Source organism: Camelus bactrianus, chromosome 13 (assembly GCF_048773025.1).
Source record: "Camelus bactrianus isolate YW-2024 breed Bactrian camel chromosome 13, ASM4877302v1, whole genome shotgun sequence".
NCBI classification, from domain to species: Eukaryota; Metazoa; Chordata; class Mammalia; order Artiodactyla; family Camelidae; genus Camelus; species Camelus bactrianus.
Window position 1 is genome coordinate 63,756,203 of NC_133551.1, and position 13,679 is coordinate 63,769,881.

Sequence of the window (13,679 nt, forward strand, 5' to 3'; positions counted from 1 at the left end):
GAGGGAAGCGGGTCTCCTGGAAAGCCTTGTCCTGTGTTCTCAGAACCCACATGTTCACTCCACAAAGTGTACTGAGCATCCAGGATAAACCAGAGGCCACGGAGGAGAGAAAGTGAGGAAGTGGCCCCTCCCTCGGAGAACTCACACTCCATGAGATGGATTAGCTAATATTCTACAGAGAGAGCTGGATTTGCACCACAACGGAGGCTTATACCAAGTGCCTTGGAAGGAGAGTTGGGGAAGGCTTCAGGATGGAGGTGGCATTTCAGCTGTTCTTAGATATTTAACTAAGTACATAGGAGAGAGAGGGCATGCCCAACAGAAGGAACAGGCTACGCAAAGGGACAGAGGTACAGAGGTGCAAGCACGGCAGAGCTGCTGAAGAGGCCACAGTGGGAAGGGCCTTGGTTTTACAGGTATGAAATTTACCCCAAGCTGTGGGCTCTCCTGATGTCTGGGTGAGCCTAAGGCACAGGTGAGGCCAGAGCAGGGGTCCCCATCTCTCCTCCCTCTGGCTGATCCCCATGGGGGCGTGCCTCATCCTTTCCCTTCCAGGCTGGCCGGAAGCTCAGTCTGCTGAAAGTGAAAAAGAAGTGGTTCTTCCCTGCTTCCTGCAGCTTCTTCTTCCTGCTCTCTGTGCTCATGACTGGCTGCTTCCTGTGGCAGTATTACCTCCCCAAGCTGCAGAAAGGTGAGTATAGGAACATCCTTGACTTCCTCCCTACCCCCAGGGGTCCTCACGGCTTAGAGCTGCCACTCTTGATCTGAGGGTGCAGGGGGAGACCATAAGATTCAGACTCAGAAGCTCTGGCCTCCATTCTGACTCCAAATCTCATTAACTGTGCATCTTTGGGCCATTCATTGTACTCTGTGTGCCTCGATGTCCTTGTGTATAAACGGAGTCTAATGCCACTGGGGTTTTCTTAAGCCACTGACTCTGGGGGTAAAACTCAGGTAAAACCCAAAAAGTGCCAACAATATTTCTCTTGCTCTGCTTTCAACCCCCATGATGGGATCTCCAGGCCCTGCCCTCCTTTAAACACCCTCCCTCAGCTACATCTAAGGCCTTGGAAAGAACAACACAGGTGTCCATGGACAGCAGCTGCCATTTCTTAGAGCATCTCCACCCTGGGCTGGTCAGGGCTCAGCAAATAAGCCACCGTTGCTGGTAACGTCCAGGCCCTCTGTTGCTAAAGCAACCCTTGGACCCTCCAATCTGCTGGGATCCTGGATGGTCCAGAATCTCAGGTCTCTGCTAAAGCTGAGGAGAATGTCTCTCTCCATTTCTCTGAGTCATCCTGTGATATAGATGCCAAAGGCTCAACAAGGTGGTCTGTGCTCCCAAAGTCCCATAGATTTTTGCAGAAATGGCTCCTTTTATTTTCTTGCCAGCGTCTTCCTCTCCTACCCCAACCCTTTCTTTCTAGGGTAAATTTCTTTATCAGGTGCATCTTAATCCCTCAAGCAAATAGTCCCCAAGTAAGCAGGTCGATCTGTCCCCCAGGGCCATGCTTCTCAAACTATCAAACTACCAATCCATAGTAGACCAGTACTACTAGATAGAAATGAATTATTAGAGAAATCGAATGGAAAAAAAAGACCACAGAATAAAAGCCAAAGTTTTGAATAATTAGATTCAACAGACACAAAATTAGTCTGAGAAACTGCTATAAAAAGTTTCTAAATGCTTTCTTTCAAATTTTGTATTTAATTTGTCACAAGTGGGAAACAAATAGCTTATGGATCTGCTCTGGGTCTGCTGACTACACATAGCGTGATCTATGTCCTCACCCTCACATGGGCATCACCTGAGAGGCTGTTTGAAATGAGGACACCCAGGCCCTACCCCAATGTCTACTAAATCAAATCTGCATTTCAAGATTCCCAGGCGATTTTCGAGCTTGTGCACGTTAAAGTTCACATTAAGGCACGGCTGTAGACACCAGGCTGACCTGGGGTCCCAGGCTGAGCAAAGCTTGGGCTTTGGCTGAGACCTCCCCACTCCAATTATTAAACCTATATCATGGAGTTGTTGGGAGAGCTTCTGTAAAGTTTGTAATTTTCCTGTTTGGGACCATATCTGTTATCTAATGTTGAGTAACAAACCACCCCAAACCTACTGGCTTCATGAGTCTGTGGGCTGGCTGGCAGTTCTGCTGCTGGTCTAACCTGGGCTCTCTCCAATGCAGCAGCCAAGTCAGCTGGGCCTTTCCCCCATGTGGACCCTCCCTCTCAAGCTCGCTATCCCAGGCTTGTCCACAAGGGGCAGTGTTCCCCAGGAGCTTAGGCCGACTAAGACATGGCTTTGGGGGAGGCATAAAATCAATTCAGCCTCATTCTATTGGCCACAAGAAGTCACAGAGCCAGTGTGATTCAAGCGGTGGGAGGGTTTAAAGAGTTTGCGTCCACAGTGAACCTCCCTCAGGGAGCCTTCTCCCAGTTCTGGGTGGTCCCTGGAGGCAGTGAAAGGTTTTGAGAAGGGTGCAGTACCTAGGGGGTTCTTGTGCCCTTACCACCCCACACCATCCTCAGAGGATGCGGAGAGGTCTGGGGGCCACTGTGATGGGCTCACAGCCTGAATCCTGTCTTGCCCAGGCCCACACCTTCTCCCTGAGGTTCCAAGGAAGCCATCTACCTGAACAAGAGCAGAATGGGACTCAAACACTGATGCCTGGATGCCGGCTCTGGGGATGGAATGAGTTGTTCCTGGTGGTTAGGCCTGAGGCCTAAGTAGGGCCCCGAGTCCACTTCTCCACCCACATATATAATCAGAACTGGGAGACGTGGCTAAGCCTGTCCCACAGACCTGGATCCTGTCTGAGTCTGCTGACCACGTGGAGGGAGGAAGCTGGTCATGTGGGAAAGAGGGGCTGTCAACTGGCATCTGTGGCCAGGGTGGCATCTTGAAGGCCAAGCAGCGGGTGGTGAGTGTGGGACAGTGCTGTCTCCTCCCGGGAGTACCCTGCCCTTTGCCCATTGGTGCCCATGGCTGATGTCTCCTGGTGAGGCTGTGCCAACTGGGAAGGCTGGCCCCAAGGCATGAGCCTGGCATTTGCTGCCACCTTTCCACCTCATCTCTGATGACCCTGAGATGCCTATCCTGATCTCTGTCCCCTCCACTCACCATGTGATGTTCCCTCCAGGTTCCTTGGGGCCAGAGGTGACCTCTGACCCCGTGAGGATGTGTCCTCAGCACCCTGAGCCTGTGCCCCTGGCCCATCCTCTCCCTGTGTTGAAGGAGGCCCTGGAGAAGGTCAGTGATGTCCCTGGAGAGGGCTGGCTGTGTCAGCTAGGCCCGGCTGATGAAGGGGAGGACACACCCTCTGCACTGGTAGCAGCAATCATTCATTTATTCAGTCAACATATAATTCTTGAGCACTTACTCTGTGCGGGGTACCAGGGACATGGCAGGAAGAAAATACTGTCCTGCTTGCAAGGAGTTACTAGTCTTGGAATGAGGGGAACAGTTAAGACAGCTATAACATAGGGTTACTGTGAGGATAGAAGATGTTTAGGGGGCTATGGGGACACAAAAGAACTGGCCTTGGAGTCAGGGAAGGCTTCTGGAGGAAGTGTTGTCTGAAATGAGATGTGAATAAGTAGGAGATACCCAAAGGATAGGCGTGTCTACAATAAGGGAGCTTGAGGGTATGAAGGGTATGCTCCAGATAGAGGGAAAAGCATGTGCAAAAGCCCAGAGGCAGCAGAGTCAGTACAAGGCACATAAAGAGAACTGCAGGAAAATTCAGCCTGGTAGGGCCATAAGTGGAAGTGAGAGGATCACAGAAGCCATTGAAATAGGATTAAAGACACTCACCCCACAGCACGACTTTTACCACTGCAGGATGGCTCAACACTAGAGGGGGTTGTCAGCCAGCTCCAGTCTGTGCCATTCAGACCCCACCTCCTACCCACTTAGGTCACTCACCTCAGGAGACATACAGACAAATGAAACGTGATCAGCAGTGTGTGAGCAGCAGCCTGGCGGTGGCGGGTGGAGAGGGTGCTGAAACTTCATCCAGGGAACAGTTGAAGGGGACGAAGGTGATGTGTCCACATAAAAGAGGGTGTAGGCCAATGCAGAGAGAACAATGACTGCCTGCAAATACATGGAAAGCTTTCGTGAAGAGAGGGAGGAGAAGGGTGCTATGTGACTCCCAGGGGTCAAAGCAATTAAAAAAAATAAAGCAACAATAATAACCATGGCTGCCTTCCAGTGAGCACCTAGTATATGCCAGGCACCTCACTAACCTCTTAAATGACTACTTCATGGATCTCTATCTATAGAGGAAGAAACTGAGGTTCAGAGAGGCAAAGCTGGTGCAGGGGTGAAAACTTCAGGTAGACCAAGCTTAGTTCAGGGTATGTGAAACCTCTCAACCAGATGGTCTGGCAGTTAATAAGAACTGGGGTTGGAGTTTGCATGGCATTCTAATCCTGATTCCATTAACCAACAGCCACTTGGGCAAGTCATTTTGTATCTCACAGACTTAATTTTCTTATCTGCAAAATGAGGAGAAATTAGCACTGACTTATTATGAGGATGAAGTGAGACAATGTACGAAAATCATTTTATACTGTGTTTGGCACATTCTAAGTATCCAATAAATGTTAGCTCTTATCATCATCATTATATTTCATCATTGAAAATAATTAGGTATTTTCAATAAATGTTCAAAGAGTGCCTAGGGGCCCTCCATAAATAGTGAATTCTCCAACACTAGGGAATCAGACTAGGCCTACTGGAGATTTTCTAAGGCATCAGACAAAGGCTTGATTAGATTAGTAGTTTCACTCCCTCCCTCCTTTTATATTTTTCCAAGGAAATGTTTCTTTGAACAAAAGTCTTGTGAGGAAACCCTACACATAAAACGGATTCCAGAGGACTGCTCTGATTGCAGCTGGGAGGGGGTCCCACCCCATGGGACACAGTTTGAGAACCTGAGACCTAGAGGCTCACTGGGATCCCCTCCAGCCACTAGGGGGAGAGAATGGAGGGGAGCCAGGCAGGGGGTGCTGTGTGTCAGGGTGTGGGGTGGGAACCAGGCTGAATCCCATGGTGGACAGAATGGTAAGTGGGGTATGTGGGCAGGGGGAGGAGCCTGTCTCTGCACCTGTACTCTGAGCCACCTGCTTCTCTTCCAAGGTGGACAGGATCCTGCGCCAGGCATTGTCTGCACCAGGCCTGGCTGCTATGTCTGCAGTAGTCATCCACAATGACACTGTGCTCTGGACCAGGAACTTTGGAAGGAAGAATGGTTCAGACCCGGCTTCTGGACCCCCCAATGAGTACACCATGTACCGGTCAGCTGGGGACCAACAGGGTCCTGTGGAGGGGGTGAGGGATGGGAGGACAAGGGGGACTTAGGAGGTAGAGGGACTCAAGAGAATCATGACTGGGGGTCTGAGCTATCAGAGCCCTTTATTAAGTCTTGACAATTTTATAGATGAGGAGTCTGAGGTCCAGAGAGGACCAGAGAGTGCCTAACATCACACCACAGCGATAACAGGTCAGGAAGGAATCCCTTCTGGAGAGCTCTTATACCCAAATCAGAAAAGGCCACTGCCCTACCCCTCTTCCATGTGCCACAAAGAAACTGTAGCCAGTTCCTGGGCCTTCATCCCAGGTCTCTGCTAGTCAGCAGCAGTGGCCCAGATGGGAGCAATTTGGGACAATCTGCTGCACACCCAGAGTCTGCCCTCCTGGGTGTTGCCTGCAGGATCCTTAAAGCTCACCACGCAAAGTGAACATTTGCTCCCAGAGGTGCTGTGAGGATTACAGGGGTTCCATTCACACTGCACCTGCTATGTGCCAGGCAGGGGGCAATAATTATATTTGCTATCACTTACTGAGCATTTGTTGCCTGCCAAGTATGTGGCCAAGCACTCTGTATGCACAATCTCATTCAATTCTTTTTACAACCCATGAAACAGACAATTAAACTGAATCTCAGGAAAGTCTAGTACTTGCGGAAGGCCACTCAGCTGTTGAGAGGCAGATCTTTCCCAGAGTGGGAAGTGCCTGATGAAGGGGCTAGCATGGGGTAGGTGCTCAAGAGTGTCATCTGGCCCAGGCTCACTGCCTCTGGAATGTTCTCTAGCATCCCAAATTCACTAGCAGAGGCTAGTGAATTTCTATCTGAGACACTGAATAAGGGCAGACTCAGCATTTTCCTATTATACTAGAATGTTGGAGGCTGGAGGCACGGGGTGGAGGTGGATTGTGGGGCCAACAGGATGCTCTGTGCACCCTTGTTCCCCACCACGCCCCCTTCCAGGATCTCCAGCATCTCCAAGATCTTTCCCGTCCTCATGCTGTACCGCCTGTGGGAGGAGGGCATCGTAGCCTCTCTAGATGACCCTCTGGAACGTTATGCGAGCACCTTCACCATTAACAACCCACTGGGCATGGCATCAGCCCCCAAACAACAGAACCTGATGGATGGGCTGCAGGAGGTGGGCCCAGCTCCAAGGCCATCACCTGTCACCCTCCGACGGATGGCCAGCCAGCTCTCAGGTGAGTGGCTCTGCATTTAATCTAGCTCAGCCCAAACCATTTCAGGTTGGGGAACCAAGGAACAGGTTCTCATCCAGCCAGGCTGAGCCCACTCTCTCTTTCTGAACTGGCCATACTTCCCTTTTACCCTCCCTGGATGGTGGGCCAAGGGTAGAAAGAGCTGACGAGGAAAAAGCTGAGGTGAAACCTGGGAATTTAGATCAAGTAGAGAAACCAAAATCCGTTGGCAGGTCAAAAGCAAGCTGACAGGTCAAGATCTGCTTATTGGATCAAGAACAATTCAACAAGTGAATTTTGGAGACAATTCTGCAAATTACATATTTTATATATATTCTGTAATTATACATTAATTTCCCTTAATACATAAAGATCACCTATAAATCAACACAAAGACCAATAACTCCACAGAAAAATGGGTAAAGGAGAGGAACAGGATAGTTCCCAGAAAAGGAATAAAAATGGCTCTTATGAATATTAAAACATATTAAAAGATGCTCAACCTCATTCATAACAAAATAAATGCAAATTAAATCTACTGAGAGACATTTCCCCCCATCAGATTGGTAAAGGCCATAATGGTGGGTGTACTGAGTTGGTGAAGTTATGGTGAAACAGGCTCTCTTCTACATGAGTGGTGGAAATTTAAATTGGTGCAACCTGTATGGAGGGTTACTGGTAACATCCACCACAAAAATGCATATATCCTTTGACTCAGCAATTACACTTTTAGGAAATTCTCTTACAGAGTATTCACACATGTGCAGTAGGAGGTATGTACACAGTTATTCTATAGCACTGTTTGTACTAGGGAAAAAAAGATAGAAGTAACTTAAACGTAAATAGGGGAATAACTAAATAAACTATGACATAGCTATACAATCAGATACTATGTAGCCCTTAAAAAAAAGGGTAATAATGTCCTTATGTACTGAGATGCACTAAGATACAAAGTTAAGTGGGTAGAAAAGCTCATAACAGCACATACTGAATGCTACCATATAAATAAATAAAATAATGTATACACACATAATGCACATACATATGAATGTATATGCATAATCAGTATAATGTACATATTATATAACACACATATGTTATGTATATGATTATATATATATGTTTACATGTGCATCGCATATCTTTGTAAGGGAACTAAAAAGATTGAAACATTGGGTTGCCTCCAGGGAGGGGAACTCGGTGGCTGGGGAGAAGAGTGGGAGGAAAATTTTTCATTGTGTACCCTTTGGTGTCTTTGGAATTTTGAATCATGTAGCTGAATTATTAAAATAAATTATATAATAATACTGATGATAATGATAACAAAAGAGGTGCTAAAAAGTCAAGAAGTCAACATGGTGGGAGGGCAAAGGCACGCTGGGATAGTGGAAGACAAAACCAGTCAACAGGAATTGGGCAGGACTGGCTCAGGAAAGGGCTGGATGCTGAGGGATTGCTCTGGGAGCTTGTGAAGGGCCTTCCACTGCCTTTTATGCCAACTTGCCACCTGTGAATGAGGAGGGCTGGTTTAGAGAGAAGGTGTGCATGTAGGTGGGCAGGGGGCTGTGCTGCGTGGTGACTGACCCAGTGAAGGGGGAGAAGGCAGGCGCCATCAGCACCACTCCAAATACCTTCTATTGCTCATATTTGCAGTCATCAACCCATCAGCTCTAGACGGTAGGAATCCCTCTCCATTGCCTACTATTTCATCATTTTACAAAGTGTGTTCAGGCCTGAGCTCTCAGGCTCTGGACATAGCTGGCTATCACTCCCATTAGCAGATGGTGAACCTGAGGCTCAGCTAGGGAATGGAGCCTCCTGAAGTTGCCCAGGCAGGACAGGATCAGAGTCTTCAGGGAGGTCAGCCCAGCAGTTAAGGGCACCAGCACTGGAATTCTAGCTCTGCCTCCTCCTAACTGTGTGATCTTGGGAAAGTTACATAATCGCTCTGAGCCTTGTTTTTCTCCTCTGTAAAATGACTGGTTCCTGCTATTTTAGGGGATTAAATGTGCTAATGAATGTCAACCACATAGCAGAATATCTGGCACACGGTAGGTATTTGTCAATGTAGCTCTGGTTATTACCAGCCAGGTATAGACCTAGATTTATTGGGGCCTGATGCAGATATAATTTGGGGGTCCTCTTTAAAAGTACAATATTATAAATTCAAACTTGGATACAGGCTTTGGAAGGGGTCATGCAGGGGTGGGGTCCCAGAGCTTTTGCTCCATGAGCCTTCTATTAAATCCACTCCTGGTTATAATCTGACCCAGGGCTCCCTCTAGGGGTACATTGCGGATGCTTGGTCATCTATACCTGGGGAACCCAGTACTAGGCTGGCTCTGTGTAGTCAGTTTAAAAACACCTTACATGTCTCCTCTCAGTCCCAAAGGGGCCAGCTGAGCATACAGCTTCCTGAATAACTCTGTTACAGGCTCTCAGTGTCTTTTACGACTGACCTTCACCCTCAGCTAGAGCTTTCTCCCATTCTTGGAGCTTTTCATCCATTTTTAGTTAAGTCTTGCAACACCTCAGGAAAACCACTGCAGGTGCTTCAGCCCACTTAAATGTGAGCAAGTAGAGGCTCAGATAGGTAAAGCACATGCTTTGTGGCCACACAACAAGAAATGTTTGAATCATAATTTAAACCCAGGACTTGGGACTCCAAACCCGGGTTGCTCAGGCCTAGAGCCTTGAGGCATCCCTGATACTTCTCACTCCCACACCCTCCACACCCCCTCCAGTAGCAAATTCTGTTGGCTCCACTATCAAAATATGTCCAGAATCCATCCATTCTTCATCACCTCCACTGCTAGGACCCTCATCCAATCCACCATCACTTGCAAGTCTCCTTACAGGCTTCCCTGCTTCTGCCAGTGCCCTGCAAAGTCTGTTTTCACACAGCAGTCAGAGCAACCTTGATATATGTCAGATTGCATGATTCCTCTACTCAAATCCTTGCAGTGGCCACATCCTACTCAGAAAAAAGGCCAAATCCTTACAGTAGCCTACAGCACCCTAAGTACTTGGTGCCTGTACCCCTAGTATTTCTCACCTCCAAAGTCTCCCCTTTTCTCACTCCTCTTCAGCCACACTGGCTGTTTCCTGCCGATCCTTAGACATACCAAGACATTACTGCCTCAGGGCCTTTGTACTTGCTCTTCCCTTTGCCTGAGATATTCTTTCCTCATAGAGCTGTGTGGCTCTCTTGCTCATGTCCTCCAGGTCTCACCTCCAGGTCATCTTCTCCATGAAAAGCCTTCCTCTGACCACTTACTATAAAGTAACAATCCTTCCCTTCATACGTGGAATTATTTTTCTCGATACCATGAATGTTTATTTGCTTCTTGTCTGTCCCCTCCACTAGAATGTAAACTCCACATGGGAAAGGACTTTGTTTTGTTCACTCCTGAATTCCAGTACCCAGAACAGTCTTTGGCACAAAAGAGATGCTTGAAAACTATTGTTGAGTGAATGGATGGAAAGAATCCTAATCCAGAAAATTCCAGGTGGTCAGAGGAGCAATTTCCACAAAACCTATTTGGACACTGACCTTGACAATTTTATGGAATCAAACTTCTATCGGTGATGATAACAATTACTTTTTGAGCAGTTACTATGACCAGGCACCATGCTAAGCATTTTATTTCACCAAGTCTTCACACCAGCCCTATGATATAATTGTTATTTCCCTCATATACAGATGAAGGGATTAGGGCTCAGAGAGGTTGAATGGCTTGCCCAGTGAAACACAGGCAGGATTAGAGTCCATGCTAGACTTTTTTTTTTAAGGTGATTTTGTTGTTGTCGTTCAACCCATGGGAGGTGGTGGAGAGAGGGAGTGCACCCATGGTTCCACCATCCCACCCTCAGCTGACCCAGCAGGTCTGACCACTGCTCCCCTCTAGGGTTGCCCCGAAGGCTCCGCTCGACTTCGCTGCTGTGGAGGGGCAGCACCCAGGAGGCCCTGAGCCTGCTCAAGGATGATGTGCTGGTGGCGGACCCAGGAACCAGGTGAGGAGTGAGCCTTGATGCTCTGCCAATGCTAGGAACCTCAGAAGGTGACACACCCCCTCCTGGAAGAGAACCTAGGTGGTCAGAGCCAGGAAAGACCTCAGAGATCACTGATGATAACCCCTATTCTACAGCTGGGAAGACTGAGGCCCACAGAGGGATGACAGAGCAAGGCAGTGGGGAGCTGGGCCCAAATCCATTTCTGTTTGAACCTTATGCTCTCTCTATTAATCAACTCAGCATTTATTGAGCACCTATTGTGTGCTAAACTGAGATAACAGCAGTGAATGGATCCAACCAGGTCACTCTTCATGGACTTTGCATTCCTGTGAGTGGACAGTGAACATCTTAACAGTGAGCAGACAAACAAGATAAATACAGATTTTGCCAAATGCTGAAAATAAATGGGATGCTGATGAGATAGGGAGGGGATAGCTGGAGTAGCCACTGAACAGAGACGCCCAAACCCTGGAGCAGTGGGGCTGTGGAGCTGGGCAGAGGACAGCTGGCACTCCTTTGCTTCAGATGCTCCCTTCCAGGCCCTAGGCAGTGCCCTTTTTCTAAATTTGCCCCTCTGCTTCTCCAAGTGCTGAACCTCAGGCCCCATTTCTCTTAGGGAAGAAAGGATCTAGGTAATACTCAGGCATATGTAGGCTAGAGTCCTTCCAGCTCTGCCACTAACTTGCTGTGTGACCTCAGAGGAAGTATTTTGCCTCTATGAACCTCATTTTCCTCATCTGTTAAAAAAAGGAGATTGGGCTGGAGTTCAGGAATGTCTAATAGGATTTGTGCACTTTCATCCATTCTTGTACCTTTCTGAGGCCCTATTTTAGACATTCTGAAACTGCATCTGCTCTGGGAAAGAAAAGAGACTTACTACCCATTTTTGGTGTCTGCCATGGTTGATATAAGAAGGGAGGGGTGAAATCCCGCCTCCTATTTGTTATCCTTGAGCGACATGATAGCTATCGTTATTCCCCCCCTACCCCAACCCCAACTCCAACCCCTGCTAGTCTGAGACTCCAGTTTTCCATTTGATAAAGCAATTACACTAAACTGTAAAGGACCAAGGAGATTTGTTTTACCACTTTCCCAGATGCATTGCCAAGCCCAGGTCTCCTCCAAAAATGCTGTGACCCTGGGCAATTCTCTGCTCCTTTCTGGCCCTTCCTCTTTCCAGATGTAGAATAGTGAGTTGTCGCTAATGATTTCCGAAGTCTCTGCTGGGTCTGGCCACCTGGGATGCAGTGAAGCAGGTCCCGCCAAGTTCAAATAAACTGGTGGTTTTTCAGTCCGAGCCTGTAGGAAGGGGCTATTTAGGGCCTAGAGATGTCCATCCTCAGCTGCATCCCAGCTTTCACCCCCTCCTCTTCCAGATGCCATTACAGCACGCTGGCCTTTTCGCTTCTGGCTCATGTCCTGGCAGCCCACACCGCCCATGGTGACTACCAGCGCTGGATATTGGAGAATGTCCTGGAGCCGCTGGAGATGGTAGACACGGGCTTCGATCTTACGCCTCCTGTACGCGCCCGCTTGGCAGCTGGCTTTTACGGCAGCGGGCGGCCGGCGCCACTCTACGACCTCGGCTGGTATCGCCCTTCGGGCCAGATGTATTCCACCCCCGCTGACCTGGCCAAGCTGGCCATGGTGCTCCTGGGCAGCGGGCCCCAGCGGCTTCTGCGACCCGATGCGGCCAAGACATTGCTGGCGCCGCTGCTGGCCTGCCCCGGCGCCTACTTCGCCAATGAGACGGGCACACCGTGGGAGTTCCACGCGCAGCGGGGCTACCGCGTAGTGCGCAAGGACGGCGACCTGGACGGCTACGCCGCCACTTTCTCACTGGTGCCGCCGCTGCGCCTGGGCCTCGTGCTGCTCCTTGCCGGGCCGCGGCCGCCGGGGCCTGACCTGGTGGCGCAGGCCTACGAAGTGCTCCTGCCGGCCATGGAGAGGGCCCTTCGGGAGGCCGAGCTCAGCCCCGCCCCGCCGCCCAGCGCGCACCCCTTCGCGGGCTACTTCACCTTCGGCAACCTGACTTTCTACGAGGTGCGCGCCGGGCCGGCAGGCGAGCTGCGCCTGCGCCAGTTCGGGCCCCGGGTGGAGGCGCTGGTGCCCCCAGCGTTCCGCACGCTGACGCTGCGTCACCTGCGCGGCCGCGTCTTCCAGCTGCACGTGGCGCGCGAGTTTCCGTGCGCGCTGCCGCTCGGCGACTCCTGGCTGTCCCTCGAGGCCCAGCATGGGCAGCTGGTCAACTTCTATCCCTTGGACCGCCACGGGCTGTCCCCCGGCTTCGACGTGCCGGGCCTTAACACGTACCGGGTGCTGCGGCTGCCGCACAAGCCGGTATTCAAGACCCAGTGACCCTGGGCTCTCTTCTGAGTGCCCTCTTCTCTTGCCTCCCAGCTTTCCAACCTAATTTTGCAAGGTAAGGCTACAGGGGTGTCTGTTAAAATACCTGAGGAGTTGGCAAAGTTGGGTAGGGCAATGCTACTCAAAGTGTGGTCCGCGGACCACAGCCGGTTGGCAAACTGTTATCCATGGGAGCGGAAGAGTTAAGTACAGAAATTTAGTGAGCATTTAGAAACTTTAATAGCAAGTTGGCAGAGTACTTTTGTGTCTGTTGAATCTAAGACCAAAAAATAGTCTAGCATTGTGTCGTAAAAATCAAGCTTATTGAGTTATAATTTACATAAAGTGAAATGCACACATTATTGGTTTGATGATTTTTGAGAAATATTTATACCCATCACCACAATCAAGATATAGAAAATTTTCATCACCCTCTCAACGTCCTTCCTACTGCTTTGCAGTCAGTGCCCTCCCCTGCTCTCAGCCCCCCGGCAACCACTGTCTACTCTATCACTTTAGGTAAGTTTGGCCTGTCCTGCAATTTCATATAAATGAAATCAATCTTCTGTGTCTGTCTTCTTTTGCTCAGCATGATGTTTCTGAGGTTCATTCATTCTGAGGTTCAAAAGTCTTTGTGTATAACAGTATTTTGTTCCTTTTTATTGCTGAATAGTATTTGGTTGTATGGATATGGCACAATTTGTTTATCTATTCACCTGTTGATAGACATTTGGGTTGTTTACAGATTGGGGCTATTATGAAAAAGCATTCCTGTATGAGTCTTTCTTGTATGTGAATATATGCT

General features: G+C 49.1%; 1 protein-coding gene across 1 annotated transcript; it reads left to right on the plus strand.

Annotated features, from left to right (window-relative positions):
• Positions 1-627: 627 nt before the first annotated feature.
• LACTBL1 (lactamase beta like 1) lies at positions 628-12,938 on the plus strand. Its single transcript, XM_074377819.1, has 6 exons — positions 628-691; positions 3,144-3,253; positions 5,147-5,304; positions 6,279-6,517; positions 10,423-10,528; positions 11,905-12,938. Exons 1-6 carry the CDS (start codon positions 643-645, stop codon positions 12,884-12,886), a joined length of 1,644 nt encoding a protein of 547 aa, XP_074233920.1. The 5' UTR covers positions 628-642; the 3' UTR covers positions 12,887-12,938.
• The last annotated feature ends 741 nt before the right edge of the window (positions 12,939-13,679 follow it).

Coding starts and splice junctions, on each gene's coding strand:
- LACTBL1 (XM_074377819.1), top strand. CDS start 643: ATGACTGGCTGCTTCCTGTGGCAGTATTACCTCCCCAAGCTGCAGAAA. Junction 3,254..5,146: donor TGAAGGAGGCCCTGGAGAAG/GTCAGTGATGTC, acceptor TTCTCTTCCAAG/GTGGACAGGATCCTGCGCCA. Junction 5,305..6,278: donor AATGAGTACACCATGTACCG/GTCAGCTGGGGA, acceptor GCCCCCTTCCAG/GATCTCCAGCATCTCCAAGA.